An 18,520-nucleotide genomic window follows, 5' to 3' on the forward strand; every position below is an offset into this window, starting at 1 on the left:
CTTCCTTCCTTCCTTCCTTCCTTCCTTCCTTCCTTCCTTCCTTCCTTCCTTCTTCCCTTTCTTCAACAACGGTGCCAGGTACCATAGATCTGATTGGTTCCTCCTCACCTTGATGATAGTGGCAAAATATTCTCCATTAATGTAATTGTCTGTCTTCAAGTAGAGGTCCCGTAGCTCACTTGCTCCTACAGGATTATATTTGTCATTGAACTTATCAAAACGCTGGAAGGTCTGGCGTCCCTGAATCAGGAAAAAATTGCAGAAATGTATTATTACCAGAGCGGTCTGGACACAGAGAGCTAGGAAATAGTCAAGCAGAACTGGGGTCTGGTAGTGGGGGAGGGCATTGGGCTCCAAGAATGGAATTTGGGACAGGTGACAATGAGCAAACTTCAAAATTGTCTGTGGTACTTTCAGGCATCATGGCAAGCCAAGACAGTTAAAAGAGCTCTGAGAAGGGAGGGCTTGTAGGAGAAAGACACGTGAAGTTCTGAGTATTAGAGTGAAACTGACATTGGCATTTCAACCTACAGCATGAACATCCAGAGAATCAACAGTCAGGTCATAAGGATGCATGTTTAATTTCACAAAAAGTTCCTTTAGGGTCAGATTCTTCTCTTTGGTGCTATGGACCACTCTGTCAGCATCAGTTTGGTAAGATTTCTTAATAAAACGCAGCAGATGTTTCTGGTTCATGCAAGCGGCTGCATGGATATGAGTGTCCACCTGTATGTACATTCAAAGAAAGAAAAAACATCAATCAGCCTTAGTTATGATACTCTGTTTAGAGGATATGGTGCTGCAAATCCCACTGTGTTGGGACAAAGTAAATAATGAGGATGTGAGCTGACAGTTGGTGGAGGTGGTCCAGCAATAAAAAACTCGTTACAACTGTGATGTGCCCATGTGAGGATGTGGAAGGTTCGGCTAGATGCAATAATAATGCTTGCTTCTTCCGTGTATCTGTACATCCAATTTACTTCCTACGTCTGATCCACACATTCTTCAGGACCATTCTTCACTCCTGAAACACAGCTGGAAGTGAAGTCACTACCATAACTTTCAGCCTCTAAGGATAAAGGATTGAAATTATGAAGCCATGACACGGTGATGGCTTTTATGAGGTAGATATTCTTATAACTAAATTTTATACACTGAAATTTCAGCAGATTAAGTAATTAGTCCAAAGTTGTATAGGCAGCTGAGCCAGGATTTGGGCCTGAATCTCTGCTAATATATTTCCTATTCCCACTTCCTTGTAATCATGTTAATGGTCAGAATACATCTTGGAAGTGTTTCTAGTTGATTGGGTTTCACAATCTCTAGGCTAGCTCATTTGATATTCACAATCCTCATGTGAACTGGACTGTGCAGATGTAGTTCCCAATTTGACAAATGAGGACTGAAATGAAAATATGTTGTCACTTCCTCCAAGGTCTTACAGTCAGGAACTCAAAGAAAAAGGACTAGAGGGAAGATCTTTCAAATGCTAGAATGGTCATTTTTGATTTTTTTGTTGTTGTTGTTATTTTTGTTGTTGATGATAACTATAATTTTTTATGCCAAAAATGTGGCAAACCTTTCTGTGGGGAAAACAGTAGAAATGGCACTTAACTCTAACCCATTAGACATAATCTGTTATCTGCTTTTACTAAAATCCACCAAACCTGTAGAAATCTTAGATTAATCAGAAACACACTGTTTTCTTGCGCTTCTCAATAAATAATTGAATTGCTTTTGCCCAGGAATTACCTCGGAGCAACTAAAATGTTTACCTTCCTGCAGTTATAAAAATCTCGGTGGGGGTTGTTTTTCAGCTCTTTTAACTCATCCATCTCGTTGAGCATCTGATGGACCTGGAACTTGGAGGAGAGGAACTTCAGACGCCGGTGGGTATAGGTCTTACTGTGAAAAATAAAATTAGATAACTCCAAAAAGTTTCAGACATTCAAGGAAAACAGTCACAATTTCAAAACTATCAGGACCTTTATCATTCCTAGGAAATAATTATTGGAACAAACCTTTCAGTTTACTCTTCAGTTAATCTCATTGAGAAGTAGTGGGCTCCAAAGGCTTAATCTTTTCAACAATGTTGGACACAATAATGAGGGAGAACTTGGAAAGATATCTTAAAACTCCGTGGAGAGAGTGTTGTTCAAAGTTAAAGGCCCTGGCATTGGGGTCAGCAGATTCAAGCGCAAATCCTGGCTCAGCCAGCTGTGTCACTTTTGGCAAGTTACTTAACTCATCAAAGTCTTAGCTCATAAAACTGGAATTATGAAAGTAACCACCTCACAGAGCAAGTGTAAGGAATAAAAGGAACAATGTGCATGAAGGGTTTAATATAGTGTTTGAACATAGTAAGCATTTAGTAAACACTTAGTCTTACTATCAGTAGTCGTAGTACTAGTTGTTTAGGTCTCGCTAAACACTTACACAGGTCCTTGAGCAATTAAAGCAAGTAAAAAATTCATATCATCTAAGAAGGTGTCCAGATTTGGATAAGGAAGTGGCTTAGGCTGATCTTTGCTGGCTGCTGCTTCGTTAGGATAGACGTAAACTACACCGTCCTTCATTTTGAGGTGATAGCCCATGTTTTCAGGAAGGTTGTCTGTTCGGAAAGGGTCCTCTCCCTTCTTCACAGGAGGAGTAAAGACTTTTTCAATCAAGCACAGAGTAATATATTAGCACATAGGATGAACGACCACATAAAAAAATAACCAAAATCTGAAATACTACAACATCTCTTTAGCTTGGAATCCAGTACTTAAGTTGTAATTATCTGGAATTAAGCTAACCTTTATTTTTGCATTATTTTTCAAAGGTGACTTCATAGCATAAAACAACTATAAAAATAATATGTTGGCCAGGTGTGGTGGCTTGTGCCTGTAATCCCAGCACTTTGGGAGGCCGAGGCGGGTGGATCACCTGAGGTCAGGAGTTTGAGACCAGCCTGACCAGTACGGTGAAACCCCGTCTCTACTATAAATACACAAATTAGCCGGGCTGTGGTGGTGCACACCTGTTATCTCAGCTACTCAGGAGGCTAGGAGTAGAGAGTTCAAGGAGAATCACTTGAACCCGGGAGGCATACGTTGCAGTGAGCTGAGATCACACCACTGCACTCCAGCCTGGGTGACAGAGGGAGACCCTATCTCAAAAAAAGAAAAATAAAACAATATGTTATCTAGTGTAAGAATGATTTTTCAATTTATTTGGAAGAACTGTTTACATAAAGTAATCCATATACTACTTACAAACAATCTTCATTATTTACTGAAGTTGGTCATCAAAGGCTTTCTGTTTAGAGCATATTATTAGGTCTTAGATAATGAGATAAGAATAAAAGTCAAACTACAGTTAAAAAAAATAGAGTTTAGCTTATTTAAGCCAATCTTTTTTATTAGGCTTAATTTAGAGTGTTTTCTGAAATAGGCTTTTAAAGATCAGTTTTGGGTTCACAGTAAAATTAAGTAGAAAATGCTGTTTCCAGACTGGGCACAGTGGCTCATGCCTGTAATCCCAGCACTTTGGGAGGCCAAGGTGGGTGGGTCGTTTGAGGTCAGGAGTTCAAAATCAGCCTGACCAACATGGTGAAACCTCATCTCCACTAAAAAATACAAAAGTTAGCTGGGTGTGGTGTTGTACACCTGTAGTCCCAGCTACTCAGGAGGCTGAGGTAGGAGAATCTCTTGAACCTAGGAGGTGGAGGTTGCAGTGAGTGAGTTTGTGCCACTGCACTCCAGCCTGGGTGACAGAGTGAGACTCCATCTCAAAAAAAAAAGAAAGAAAGAAAGAAAAAAAAGAAAATGCAGTTTCCCCACAGCCCTTGCACCCACACACGCACAGCCAGTCTCCACTCTAGGCATCCTGCATCAGAGGGTCCATTTGTTACAACACATGAATCTACATTAACACCTTATAATCACCCAAAGTCCATAGTGCACATTAGGGTTCACTCAAAGCCTATGGGTTTTGGCAAATGTATCATGACATATATCCACCCTTATAGTATCATACAGAATAGTTTCACTCTCCTAAGAATCCTCTGTGCTCCACCTAAAGTGGTTTTAACGTAAAAAAGAGATATAAAATAATTATTGTAAGAGTAATAATTCTTATGAGAATTATTTTTCCCACCTTTTAAAGCACATACAATTTCTACTAAAGGAATTGAGAAGAGATTAAGTGGATGTGTTCCCTTCTTTCCACTGCTAGCGGTTTCAGCCTAAGGAAGCCATGAACACATTTCACACTGTCAGAGCCTTTAAGAATGCATCCTTTTACTTTCAACAAGTATGGTCATTTATGCCTCTTCACTGCTGTGCCCAAGGAAGGCATCGGAAAGTCTCCTGTTTGCAAGTGATGCCTCCAGCAGCCAAAGTGAGAAAAATAGCATAGAAAAAAACAAAACAAAACAGTCTGCGCATTTCCTATTCAAAACTGGGAGAAAAGGAACCTAAGAGAAGTGAAACAGCATGTTGCTACATCAAATATTAATTTTGAAATCCTTATACTTAAGGATTAATAGCTCACTATTAATGATATAATTATTATTAAAGCATAACTTAGGGGAAATAAAGACAAGACAAACTAAATGTCAATATTATAGAGGATGGGTAAACCACTGTTATGAGTTACCAAACTGGAGACATGTTTAATACAATTTTAATATTAAAAGGAATTACAGACAGGAAGTTGTGGAACTGGCAATCTTTAATAATATTACAATTTGGAAGTTCAAAAATCTTTTTTTTTTTTTTTTTGAGATGGAGTCTCGCTCTGTCACCCAGGCTGGAGTGCAGTGACGCCATCTCGGCTCACTGCAAGCTCCTCCTCCCAGGTTCATGCCATTCTCCTGCCTCAGCCTCCCAAGTAGCTGGGACTACAGGCGCCCGCCACCATGCCCAGCTAATTTTTTGTATTTTTAGTAGACACGGGGTTTCACCGTGTTAGCCAGGATGGTCTCGATCTCCTGACCTCGTGATCCGCCTGCCTTGGCCTCCCAAAGTACTGGGATTACAGGCGTGAGCCACCGCACCTGGCCTCAAAAATCTTAAGTATTTGCCTCCCCAGAAATTTTAGTTCTAGGAGTGTAATCCTAAAATTATGAGACAATTACAGGAAGATGTGTATATAAAGATGCTTATTGTACCCTTTTTAGAAACAAGTTTTAAAAAGTCAGAAATTTAAATTGCTTAAAAATAGGAATTAAGTCAATTATGTTCCAGTTATACAATAGAAATCTGTAAAATTATTAAAATCTTATTGTTGAAAAATATGTACTTAACTTTCTACAAGGCAGAAAGTAAAAACTGAGATAAGTAAATAAAGTGCTATAGAAAGTCAGAACATGTAGTTTACATCTATCCAGAAGGCAAGAAATGATAGTATTTAGGCTGCCTCTTGAAAGATTGGGTTGGCTCTAGAGACTTGGACAAGTGGTGAGTAAGTGAGAGGAAGGACAGTCTGGGCACAGGGAAGCAGAGCAGCAATCCAGGAGCAGGAAAGTGTTGAACTATGCAGGGAACGAGAACTATTTCCAACCGGAACCAAGAGTATAAAGATGGAGCAGAGAAAGTAAGTTCAGAAATAGCTTGAGTGGGCCAGGCATGGTGGCTCACGCCTGTAATCCCAACACTTTGGGAGGCCGAGGCGGGTGGATCACGAGGTCAGGAGATCGAGACCATCCTGGCTAACACGGTGAAACTCCATCTCTACTGAAAGTACAAAAAATTAGCCAGGCGTGGTGGCCGGCGCCTGTAGTCCCAGCTACTCGGGAGGCTGAGGCAGGAGAATGGCGTGAACCCAGGAGGCGGAGCTTGCAGTGAGCTGAGACCGTGCCACTGTACTCCAGCCTAGGCGACAGAGCTAGACTCCGTCTCAAAAAAAAAAAAAAAAAGAAAGAAAGAAAAGAAATAGGTTGAGTGTGCAAGTTCAAAAATAAACAGGCCAGGTGTGGTGCCTCATGCCTGTAATCCCAGCACTTTGGGAGGTTGAGGCAGGCAGATCACTTGAGGCCAGGAGTTTGAGACCAGCCTGGCCAACATGGCAAAACCCCATCTCTACAAAAAATACAAAAATTAGACAGGCATGGTGGCACACGCCAGTAATCCCAGCTACCCAGGGGGCTGAGGCAGGAGAATCGCTTGAACCCAGGAGGTGGAAGTTGCAGTGAGCCAAGAGGATGACGCTGCACTCCAGCCTGGGCAACAGAATAAGACCTTGTCTCGGAAAACAAACAAACAAACAAATAAAATGTAGTTAGAGGGCGAGAGGATGTGGGCCTCAAATGCCAGGCTAAAGACTGGACTTTGCTTTGTAGGTAGCAAGGAGCAGCTAAAGGAGAAGGATGTGCTCAGATCTATGTTTTAAAAATTAGCACCAAAGTAAAGATGAACCAAAAAAGAGTGAGACTGAAATTTAGGAGAGTAGTTAGGAAGCTCTTGTAATTATCTGGACAAGGAGAAGGCTAAGCCTGAATGACAGTTTAGGGAATGGTGAAGAGAAAAATTTCAGAAAGATGTTGTGCAGACTGAATCAAGTGATTGGACACATGAGGAAATGGGGCCAAAGATGACTATTACTATGGTATTTTTAGACTAGATTACTTATAATCTAGGGGCATATTTTAAATTTAATATTTAATAGTTTAAATAAAAGACATGTTTCATACATTATGTAAGAGAATTGTTACCTGGATAGAAGCTCTCATTTGCTATCCAAGCCTCACCATCAATGTTGCGTAAGTATTTGGAAGGGGTTTTAGGGAACCTCTGAAATGACTTCTGCATGTATTTCTCACGTATGCATAGTGCCTGATACAGACCTTTGCAAACAATTTCAAAATCTTCAACTGTAACCTGCAAAAAAAAAAAACAAAAAAAAACAAAACAAACAAAAAAAACTCAGCATATCAGAATTATCCCATGAAAAACTGAGAAGTTAGTAAAGCTTATCCTTGGCACCTCCCAGCTCTCCTGTGTATCGCAGCCCATTCTGAGCCTCACCACTCACCTTGCTGCTTCTTCATTGACTTGGGACCAAAATCTCCCTCCCAGAGCAGGTCCTGAAGCTTTTCTAGCTTTTTCGTCTGTACCAAACTTACCTGTCCTACGAGTCTTTCCCTTATAGTCCTGTATTTGTTTTTGGTTTTTGTTACATAGCAGGGATTATCTAGCAAATAAGATTAAAAGAATCCATTCTAACATGGTATATACTTTCTTCCTTCCAAGTGCGTGTGAATATTTTAAGTACAAGACAATACCTCAGGCCGGGCGTGGTGGCTCACGCCTGTAATCCCAGCACTTTGGGAGGCCAAGGTGGGTGGATCACAAGGTCAAGAGATCAAGACCAGCCTGGCCAACATGGTGAAACCCCGTCTCTCCTAAAAATACAAAAATTAGCCGGGCGTGGTGGCTCGCACCTTTAGGCCCAGCTACTCGGCAGGCTGAGGCAGGAGAATCGCCTGAACCTGGGAGGTGGAGGTTGCAGTGAGCCGAGATTGCGCCACTGCATTCCAGCCTGGCAACAGAGCGAGACTCCGTCTCAAAAAGACAAAACAAAACAAAGACAATACCTCAACTGAAAGACTATGTGACTCAAATTGTGAGAATTCAAACCACTTGGTCAGTGAGGGAAATATTTTGGGATGAATAAGGGGTCACAAATCTCTCAAACCCATGCACTGCCTTCTTCAGCTATGATGATCACAACATCATTGTGTGAGAAGTTAGTCTTTTAGATGATTTTATTTCTGGGTAAAAATGGAGAGATTCTAGGGGAAAGCCTCATTAGAGCTGCGGGAAATTTCCCCTGTCCCCATTCCCAACTCCTGACTGGGCCAGGCAGGCGTGCCCAAGTAGTTATAACTTGAAATCACTGAATGTTCATTATCAAAACCCAAAGACTTTTACTCTGGGACTAACATATGCTTGTCCCCAATAGTTTAAGGTCCAGATATTGATCCTGAATTAGTTCAACTATTTTAAAGACCTGCTGACCTTGGCCAAAAGAGTCTGGCACAGGTGCCAGGTCTGGGGGTCTGCTTCCATGCTTCCAATGGCATGTGTAGCTCATTGCCACCTAATAGGCCACTAGTCTGTCAGGTCCTCAAGAACGAGAGCTGGGTCTTATTCACCTTCATGTTCTCAGCACACAACGCCTAGCACAGAATAGATGCTCAACAAAGACTGATTAAATTGAATCAAGTGTTTAGCAGGAATTAATGATCTTGGGAACTGAGCCCTGGTTTCCCCTTTGCCTCTCTGTTTAAATTACAAGGGTGAAGACTAATTTGGGTACAGACTACAATCAGGTAGAGCGTAGAGTGTTGCTCAGCAGCCCACATTCAGCCAACAGGTACAGCAACATACTTCGTTTTTCCCAGTCTCCAGGTCAAGGTTTCAGGTGCCTTCCAGCTTTCACAGGAGGGGAAGCTACTCCTTGACTTCTGTACATTTTGTTCGTCCTCCTAACTTCTTTGTTTTTGTTGTTGTTTTCATTTCTTTTTTTTTTTTTTTTTGAGACAGAGACTCGCTCTGTCGCCCGGGCTGGAGTGCAGTGGCCAGATCTCAGCTCACTGCAAGCTCCGCCTCCCGGGTTTACGCTGCCTCAGCCTCCAGAGTAGCTGGGACTATAGGCGCCTGCCTAGTTTTTTGTATTTTTTTAGTAGAGACGGGGTTTCACCGTGTTAGCCAGGATGGTCTTGATCTCCTGACCTCGTGATCCCCCCGTCTCGGCCTCCCAAAGTGCTGGGATTACAGGCGTGAGCCACCGTGCCCAGCCTGTTGTTTTCATTTCTTTCAAGCATGCAGGTATGACATTTATCTTCAAATTTTTACGTTATTTTGAATTCTGGAGTCCTCCAAACTGTGTTTCCCCTGTACTCATCTCTATTAGGCATTTCTTTTTAGTTATTTAGTGCCTAAACCTCCTGACATTTAGAGAGCACCCATGTTATACAGAAAATGAGTAAGCAAGAATGAGGTGCATTTAATTGCTCTGTTACTTTTAAGTATCTTAGGACTGACCCTAAGTGGGTCAGTTACATGAGAAGGGGACCCAGCACTAGTCATTAAAACTATATTTGGAGCATCGACTGATGGCCGCACAGCAGTTTCACCAATATGATGCTGATTCTGCAAGTCCCCGTGGCAGAGATTTATTAATTGACCAACTGTTCTGGATGAGACAAGCAGGTCAAGTTGCTTGTGACATGACTTTACTATCCCTGTGGCATACTAGACTCTGTTCCAAGTAATGATCTACTATGTAACCATCTGCAATGAAATTGGAGAGTTCAGCTCCTCAAAACACAATAGCCTCATTAGGATTCTCTAAACCCTCTCTCGTCTTCCTTCTTTTCTCTGATTCCTTCTTTTTTCTCTTCCCTCTCTCTTTCTCTGGATCTGTTTTCTTTGGTTGGTTTATGCTATCTGCAACCCTTCTCACTATCCTAGGTCTGCTGGGGTCTTTCTTTTCCCCTGAGTCTCCGTGCCTCCCCAGAGGCTCCCTTTTCTGATTTATGATAACATCAGTGAGATTTGACCACTCTACTGCTCTCTTTGATCCTTTTTGCCAAAATCTGTCCATTGTATTCTGTAACATACACACTGCATTCTACTCCATATTCTCCATGTGCAAGCAAATGAGACAGAGGATACATTATGTGGGATGATAAAAACAACAGAAATATAAGACATACCATATTAGTAGTGAAATGCAATAATGAAGTGTAACAAAGTACAGGTGAGCTAACACCCTCTCAACAGGAAGGAGAAGAAGGTAAGGCACTAGAACTGTCAAGCTGAATGGCTTCCTGGTTGCTAAGTCTGAGTGGCAAGGACCAACTCACCCCAGAGGCATAGTCACCAGTGATCTGCACTCTCTGAAAATCAGGCACGTTCTGGTAGGTTGGAGATGAGGAAATGTATTCATCAATGTGGGACAGTTTGGTGGAAGATGTTTCACTTAGTGGAATGGACAAATTAACAGTCTTCCGTCCTTGGAAACGCTTTTTTCTGGGTTCGAAATTTAAAAGTAAGAGTTAATTTTGTCTTCATCAGGCATTTCACTGTGACAGATAGATGTTTCTCTATACGATTTTATTCTGAGGACAAAAAGTAAAATTTAAAATGTGGTTGGGTATCAGAAACAGGATCCAAGCATAGTGGGAGGAGAAATCACTGAAGACACATGACAGTGTGCCCCTGTCCCTGGTCTACCTTAGAAGAGCCTTAGCAATCCTAGAAGACCTTCACCATGACACCCTTCTTCCCAGGCAATCCACTCCCAGCTGAACAGGCAGTTTAGGTACTACAGAAAACACAGGTTATATCAGTTACTACCTGTATCATTTTATTCATGTTCCTTAAACATGGATAAAGGAGCTCCCATTGACCCACCTAAAAAAATGGTGCAAAAATGAATACCTTATAGGATTTCTATGAGATTTAATGTGTACAAAATGCCTAGCAGAGTACCTGGAACTTACAAGGTATTTAATATTATTTTCTCAAATCAACAAGTATTTGTTGAGTTTGACCCAAGTTTATTGCTTTGACCCAAGTCCTGTGTTAAGTCCTATGGGGGACACCAAAGGAGGCGGATTGCTCTTCTTTCCTTAAAGATGTAAAACCAAGAGAAAGACAGCAGAATAGTCTTTTCCCCATGAAGCTGGTGGGATCGGGAGAGGACTTAAGGAGAGGATTCCAACAAAGTGGTTAGTATAGGTTTGAGGTTTGAGGACTAAAGTGTGGCCGGTAGTGAATCCTAGAGTGGTTCAAATAAAGGAAAATAGATTTGGTGGAGAGGGATTTTCAAAGACTGCTTGGGGGAGGCAGCAAGTATGCATCACAGACATAGGATGGGCAGGGCATGAGGGCAGAAGTAGAGAGCAGTATTCCTAAGGCCAGGAGGTGGTCAGACTAACTGGAAGGCAGGATTCACGCCAGGGAGCATAACACTAAGGTTGGCTAGGGACAGAGTCTGAAGATGGAGGCTCTTGTGTCCCAGTTTATATAACCGTTGTGTGTAAATTGAATATGTTCACAGCAGCCATTTGCCCACTTTGGTTTGAAATAATTCTATGGTATCTCGAAGTCCTCTTGCTTAGATGGATAGGGAGGCTTCAATCAAGGGAGATGTGAACGAGATAGGAGGCCCACTGCTTTCTTCTTTTTTCGTCATTGGCTTCTCTCTCTACTCACTCTAGCATATCCAGTGTGGGGGGAAAAGGATTTTTTTTTTTTTTTTTTTTGAGACAGAGTCTCGCTCTGTCACCCAGGCTGGAGTGCAGTGGGGCGATCTTGGCTTACTGCAACCTCCGCCTCCCAGGTTCAAGTGATTCTCCTGCCTCAACCTCCCAGGTAGCTGGGACTACAGGTGTGCACCACCGTGCCTGGCTAATTTTTGTATTTTTAGTAGAGACAGGGTTTCACCATATTGACCTGGCTGGTCTCAAACTCCTGTCCTCAAGTCATTCACCCACCTCAGCCTCCCAAAGTGCTGGAATTACACTTGTGAGCCACTGTGCCCAGCCTTAGGAATTTCTAACTCTGGCAGAGTTCTTCCTCTGAATTGAACATCATTTGAATAAATTAAACCATATCTTCCCTGGCAGATACCCCTCCTTAGGTGCCAATATGCTAAGCATTCCGCTTACACCACTTACCTCCTGGCTTCTATGGAGGTGGACAGAGTCTCCAGATGGAATATGTGTGCTTGCATCTCACGATGAGAAATTGGACAGATCTCATCCACATCAAAGGGGGAAATCTCCTGACGACCTCCTTCATCTTTGACTTCAGTGGCAAACACTTTTTCAGCAAAGCTGCGCGTTGCATCATCAATTTCTAAAAGAGGTTTTCACATTAGTGTTCAAGCCCCTTTTCAAAAGTCATCTGAGAGTTTCTGCTATGTGTAAGGCATGAGACAGGGGCTGTGCTGCGTGCATGGCTCCCCTGCTTTCCAAACAGGGTCCCTGAAACACCGCAGAGCTCAGTGCCTGTTCTCCTTTTAGTGGGTTTCTGTGTGGGTACCTTGAAAATATGCTCTCAGAAACATGGGTCAGATTCTCATAGCACATATCAGAATAGTCCTAAAGATGGTCCTAAAGATGAGACTGGGCTCTTGTAGGACCAGCACCTCATGTAAGATCACCTGTTTCTGGCAAGGCTAAGTTTGATTTCATAGTTTGAACCATGCAGCACAGTTCTTCCCATTAGGTTGGTGGAGTTTTTCCGATGGTTTTAAAGATGTGGATAGGATTATTGGTCCTTGGAGTTTCTCTTGCTAAGGAGAACCAGTGATTCCAGTGATCTAAGTAGTTCTGAGAAATAAATGTGTACTTTAGGGCCTTTCTTCTACTTAAGACAGATACTGTGTTTCTCTCACACATCAAACCTTGTTTTCTTCAAATCCAGACAACTTTGTGATATGCTGCTGTATGCAGCGAGGGGACCACTGACATTTACTACCTGGTACTGGAAGTCCCATTTCTTGTGGACATGGGCCTCAGTAGTGAATGACCCTTGGAAGGCCAAGTTTACTTGTATATACCCTAATTTTCCCATTCTTAAAATGGGGGGAGAGGATGCTTCTTAGTTTGGCAACGAATAACCCCAAGACCCTCAGGATGTAAGAAAACCAGTGTCTCTGGGCACGGTGGCTCATCCCTGTAATCCCAGCACTTTGGGAGGCCGAGGAGGGTGGATCCCTTGATGTCAGGAGTTGAAGACCAGCCTGGCCAACATGTGAAACCCTGTCTCTACTAAAAATACGAAAATTAGTTATGCATGGTAGTGCACACCTGTAATCCCAGCTACTCAGGAGGCTGAGGCAGGAGAATCACTTGAACCCAGGAGGCAGAGGTTGCAGTGAGTCGAGACTGCACCTCTGCACTCCAGCCTGGGTGACAGAGCAAAACTCTGTCTGAAAAAAGAAAAGAAAAGAAAACCAGTGTCATCATATAGGATGGTGATGGCCATCAAGTATCTGCCTTTCTGTTAAGTTCCACTGTGTTCTCCAGATCCTCAGTGTTTCCTGTCTGAATAATCATTACCTCTAATACTTTTCCTAGTATTTCCAGCAAATAGCTGGTAGCAATAATGACAATGGCAAATAGCTAGCTATTTGGAGCAACAGTAGAAGACAGAAACATTCCCCACAGGATGACAGAGCAAACTGTATGCAGAGAGAAAGATGCCCCCACCCATGAATGTCTATACAGACCTGCAAAAGTCCATATTTTCTATTCTAAATTAAGTAGATGTCATGTGTTCAAGCTCCCTGCTCTGCACTTAACACCTCCTACATCTTCCTCTATTTCCATTTCTTTATCTGTAAAGTGGGAATACTAATACCTACCCAACCTCGCCGGCAAGGCTGTTGCGACACGAAGTGAGATAGTGTATGTGGAAATGCCTTAAGACAAGTAAAGCACCAGATTAAATTGAAAGAGGTAATGTGTAGCATTGTTCAAACAGACATTTGGTGTGTGGGGTTAGCTTTGGACTATGAATGAGATGATAAATGATATGACTTAGTATGTGATGTAATGTACATTGGTGATGATAGGAATTGATTCATAACTTCCCCAACAATAAGTCAGGTCAGCCAGTTTTTAAAACCTGGTTTGTTACAGCAAAGTTAACAGAGAAGCCCACTATGTTGGCCAAACTTCATGCATCTATTTGCCTTGTTAAACTCAAACACCTGAAACTGAAATGCATCCTTGGATGCTATCAGTAGTCCTTTGGCAAGCACCATGATCCATGAAGGAACAAATGGAACACCAAGTAAATGCATTCGATGGCCTGAGAATGCCTCCACACCCTACTGCCAACTGATCCCCAGAAATAATGTCACTTCTTCCTAAGCATCACGAGCAAGCACATGCATCTCAAGGGAGAGTGGCAAGCAGAAGTTGGAAGAGGCTGCATGCACCATGAAGGGTAAATAGAAATAGGACAGTTGGTTATGAAGATGAGAATGAGGATGATGCAACTGGTCAGTCATGCTGGGTCTGCAGCAATAGTGCTGGAGGCCTCAGGAAGGACAGTATGGAAATGGATGCCCAGAAACCAAATCCTACTTGCTTGATATCTGGCTTTTCCAGAACAAGCATTCATTGTCTGGGACTGCACATTTCTATTTGTTTCCTATTTTAAAACAGTATTGTTTTTACTAAGATTGTATCTCTCTAAGCCACTATAGACAGTTGAAAAGTAGAAACTCTACTCTTGAGAAGTAGCTTACGTGATGACCAAAAATTATATGGTTGATATTTCCTTCCACTGAATCAACCACTTGTTTTGACTTCATGTAACCACAGCTGAAATTTGACTCTAATTCAAGAGCTCTGCTTTTCAAAAATACCTTGGGGAGTGGGCCTGGCATGGTGACTCACACCAGTAATCCCAGCCCTTTGAGAGGCTAAGGTGGGAGGATTGTTTGAGGCCAGGAGTTTGAGACTTTGGAGCCTGGGCAACATAGTGAGAACCTCATCTGCACAATTTTTTTTTTTTTCCAAAAATTAGCCAAGCATGGTGGCATATGCATGAAGTCCCAGCTACTCAGGAGACTGAGGTGGGAGGATCATTTGAGCCCAGAAGGTTGAGGCTGCAGTGAGCCATGTTCGCACCATTGCACTCCAGCATGGGCAAGAGAGTGCAAACAAACAAATGAAACATATTTCAGGGAATGGTGGTGATTATGGAAAGGAAAAAATGAAACTTATATTTCAAAAGATAAGTAGATAGGCCAGGCGCAGTGGCTCACGCCTCTAATCCCACCACTTTGGGGGGCTGAGTGGGCAGATCACCTGAGGTCGGAAGTTTGAGACCAGCTTGACCAACATGGTGAAACCCTGTCTCTACTAAAAATACCAAATTAGCTGGGGGTGGTGGCACGTGCCTGTAATCCCAGTTACCCAGGAGGCTGAGGCAGGAGAATTGCTTGAACCTGGGAGGTGGAGGTTGCAGTGAGCCGAGATTATGCTGCTACACTCCAGCCTGGGCGACAGAGCAAGACTGTCTCAAGAAAAATAAAAATAAAAAAAGAAAATGTGTGTAGGACAGCTGGATGGCCTTGGGCAAACCACATAATAACTGGGAGCCTCAGTGTTCATCATCATAAAGGGGAATGTTAATAATAATAATGTCAATTTCAGAGAATTGTTATGAAGATTACACAAAAAATACTTTAAAATTATGCAGTACCGTCCAGAAGTTGGAGATTACTATTATTAACACCGGAAGCGTAAGACTCTTGAGAAGAGGAATATCATGCTTGCTTCTTAACCCAACAGGTCCAGAAAAACATGCTTGTTTCTCAGCAGTGCTTTATTAATGTGTAGGAAAGACAAGGTTGTAGGCCTTTCATCTGCCACATCTCATCTCCCAAAGGAATTCAGAGGCAAACCTACTATCAGTCAGCAAAAGGACAAGTCTAATTTGAGATTGAGGGGAATAGACAACTAAAGTTACGGTTTTATCTAAAATAGGTTTTTAAAGCCAGGCACGGTGACTCATGCCTGTAATCATAGCACTTTGGGAGGCTGAGGTGGGTGGATCACTCGAGGACAGGAGTTCGAGACCATCCTGGCCAACATAGCAACACCTCGTCTCTACTCAAAATACAAAAATTAGCTAGGTGTGGTGGTGGGCACCTGTAATCTCAGCTACTCGAGAGGCTGAGGCAAGATAATTAGTTGAACCCCGGAGGTGAAGGTTGCGATGAGCCAAGGTCACACCTCTGCACCCCATCGTGGGCTATAGAGCAAGACTCCATCTTTAAATAAATAAATAAATAAAAGTGCCACATGAGGTTTTCTTTAAAAAAAAAAATCTATCTATCTATCTATCTATCTATCTATCTATCTATCTATCTTTATACGCACACTAGAATCCAGAAAAGCCATGAGCTTATTTGCTATGCTATGGGATAGCTATGGTCATTACGAATCTCTGTTGACTTTCAAGGCTATTATTTAATAAACACTGCTGAAAAATAGCCATGTTTCTGAATTAAGGAACAGTATATTTTCTTTAATTAATACTCTGACAAATGGCAGCAAAAGTAATGCAATACTCACGTTTCTCTTCAGCTGTATGAAGTAAAATAAAACAAGATAAAATATGTGAACAACTTTCTGTAATCACGGTGGCTATTAATCACTGCTCTGGGGTAGACGCATGTAGATTGCTGTTATTTCAGCTCAGTCTTCCAGCTTGTCTACACTTGGCATCAGAAAGCTTAGGAATATGGTCTTTATACAGCTCTTCATTTTCTTTTCTTTTCTAATATGTCTCTTAACATTTTTAAAAGGCACTCTCTATAAAATATGATTTTAAAAAATATCTGATGAAGAAAAATGGGAACGCTCATATGATGTTGACAGCTCATTTGGTAAACAATTTAGTAACACCTACCAAACAACCATTTGAGAAGCTATTCTATGAAAATCATCCTTAAACATGGAAAAAGCTTTAGGTGTCAATATTGTTGTCAGAACACATTTATACTTATAAAAATCCATAAAGAGGCCAGGCGCAGTGGCTCACGCCTGTAATCCCAGCACTTTGGGAGGCCAAGGCGGGCAGATCACGAGGTCAGGAGATCGAGACCATCCTGGTTAACATGGTGAAACCGTGTCTCTACTAAAAATACAAAAATTAGCCAGGCATGGTGGCGGGCATCTATAGTCCCAGCTACTCGGGAGGCTGAGACAGGAGAATGGCGTAAACTCAGGAGGCGGAGCTTGCAGTGAGCCGAGATGGCGCCACTGCATTCCAGCCTGGGTGACAGAGCGAGACTCCGTCTCTAAAACAAACAAACAAACAACAACAACAACAAACCCCCCAAAACCATAAAGAACCTAAGGAATTAGTTAAGAAAATAGAATATGCAGTCTTTTAAAATGTTTTTTAGGAAAAGTTTGGGATACCATGGTAAATGGATAAGTTGTAAAGTTAAGCCAAAACATTATCCTGCCAAAAGCAGGATATAAAATTACATGTGCAATATAATCATAACAGTGTCTTTTTAAAAAAAATTATTTAATTTTGCACAGAAGATACACTGAAAAGAAAAAACACTAAAATGTTAAGAGTGGCTATTTTTGTATAATGGATGTGCAGAGTTTTAAAAGTATTACTTTTGGCTGGGTGCAGTGGCTAATACTTGTAGTCCCAGCACTTTGGGAGGCCGAGGTGGGCAGATTGCTTGAGCCCAGGAGTTTGAGACCAGCCTGGGCAACATAGTGAAACCTTGTCTCTACAAAAAATACAAAAACTAGCTGGGCATGGTGGCACATGCCTGTAGTCCCAGCTACTCAGGAGGCTGAGGTGGGAAGATCACCAGATCCCAGAAGATTGGGGCTGCAGTGACTCATGATCGTGTCACTGCACTCCAGCCTGGGCAACAGAGGGACACCGTGTCTCAAAAAAATAAATAAGAAATAAAATTATTATTTGTACTGAATTCCCCAACTTTCAAAATGAATGTTTATCACTTTTATTTTTTCAGCACAATTTCTATTTCACGTGAAACATGTATTGCTTTTATCATTTAAAATTATAACATTATTATTTTTAAAATTACTCTGTGTACAAACCTGGACAACAGAAAGCTATTCTCATGAACTATCGGAATACACACATTGGGTTATTTTTGTCATGTACATGATTTTCAGCTAATACCATAGCTAGAGTCATTATGTAGGAACTGTCTCAAAGCTATGGCAGCACAGGTTTTGTTTAGACTAGCAGACTAGTTATTAAATATTTCACAGAATTTTCTACTGGGATCATCAAAGATGCAACATACATGATAACAGTTTTAGAAACTTACCCACATACCAAAACTAAAAACAAACAAAAAACCCTTGAAAACATTTTGTGTTTTCCAGAAATGTATTTTAAAGCTATCATGAACCCCAAATAAAGAATGATCAAAGATGATATGGTAGCTAAAGGAACAGTTGCATATGAAAAAAACAAAACAAAACCTGAGCTCTCCAAATACTTTGTACACCTACCTGCGAGTTTGAACAGAGGCATTGTTGCTGAAATCCCTGATTCTAGGATAGCACAGTAGAAAAGAAGAGAGAGGAGACCGTGGGTGACTGACTGACACTATAAAATATCCTGACATTCATTTTATTATTTTGCTTTGCCCCCTGAAATTTGACCCTTCTCTGCTAAGTGGAGAGAGATGAGCTTTGGACCTATTTATAGCTTGAGACATTTGATAGTGAAAAACAGGTGAAGCTTTCAGTCTTTACTTTGGGATTAGAAGTTATCTGTGATGGTTCAAAAACTGCATTTCAATACTCTCTAAATCTTCCTACAGACTGGATCCTTGGCAAGTGTAGTACACGATGTGACCACTGATGGTGATTTCCCACCCTAGTGAAACACAGTGAAGTCTTTTTGGTTTCTGAAGCTACGATCCTCAGGGTTTCACATCACACGAACAGCTTTCTGTGGTTGGTGAATATGCTGGTACATTCACCAAG

General features: G+C 41.7%; 1 protein-coding gene across 2 annotated transcripts in view; it reads right to left on the bottom strand.

Moving 5' to 3' along the window:
• The window catches only part of AMPD1 (adenosine monophosphate deaminase 1), a 23,240-nt gene extending 5,032 nt beyond the window's left edge, over positions 1–18,208 (bottom strand). Inside the window, exons 1-9 of one of the 2 annotated variants that reach the window (XM_025377380.1) lie at positions 18,041–18,208; positions 16,097–16,108; positions 11,675–11,855; positions 9,857–10,022; positions 6,698–6,863; positions 2,437–2,656; positions 1,776–1,905; positions 532–726; positions 109–240 (exon numbers count right to left, since the gene is read on the bottom strand). In XM_025377380.1, coding sequence (XP_025233165.1) covers positions 109–240; positions 532–726; positions 1,776–1,905; positions 2,437–2,656; positions 6,698–6,863; positions 9,857–10,022; positions 11,675–11,855; positions 16,097–16,108; positions 18,041–18,062 — 1,224 coding nt within the window. In that variant the 5' untranslated portion in view covers positions 18,063–18,208. The remainder of the gene's footprint in view (positions 1–108; positions 241–531; positions 727–1,775; positions 1,906–2,436; positions 2,657–6,697; positions 6,864–9,856; positions 10,023–11,674; positions 11,856–16,096; positions 16,109–18,040) is intronic. The other variant, XM_025377383.1, reaches the window with a different exon arrangement.
• Positions 18,209–18,520: the final 312 nt, after the last annotated feature.

This window comes from Theropithecus gelada, chromosome 1 (genome assembly GCF_003255815.1).
Source record: "Theropithecus gelada isolate Dixy chromosome 1, Tgel_1.0, whole genome shotgun sequence".
Lineage (NCBI taxonomy): Eukaryota > Metazoa > Chordata > Mammalia > Primates > Cercopithecidae > Theropithecus > Theropithecus gelada.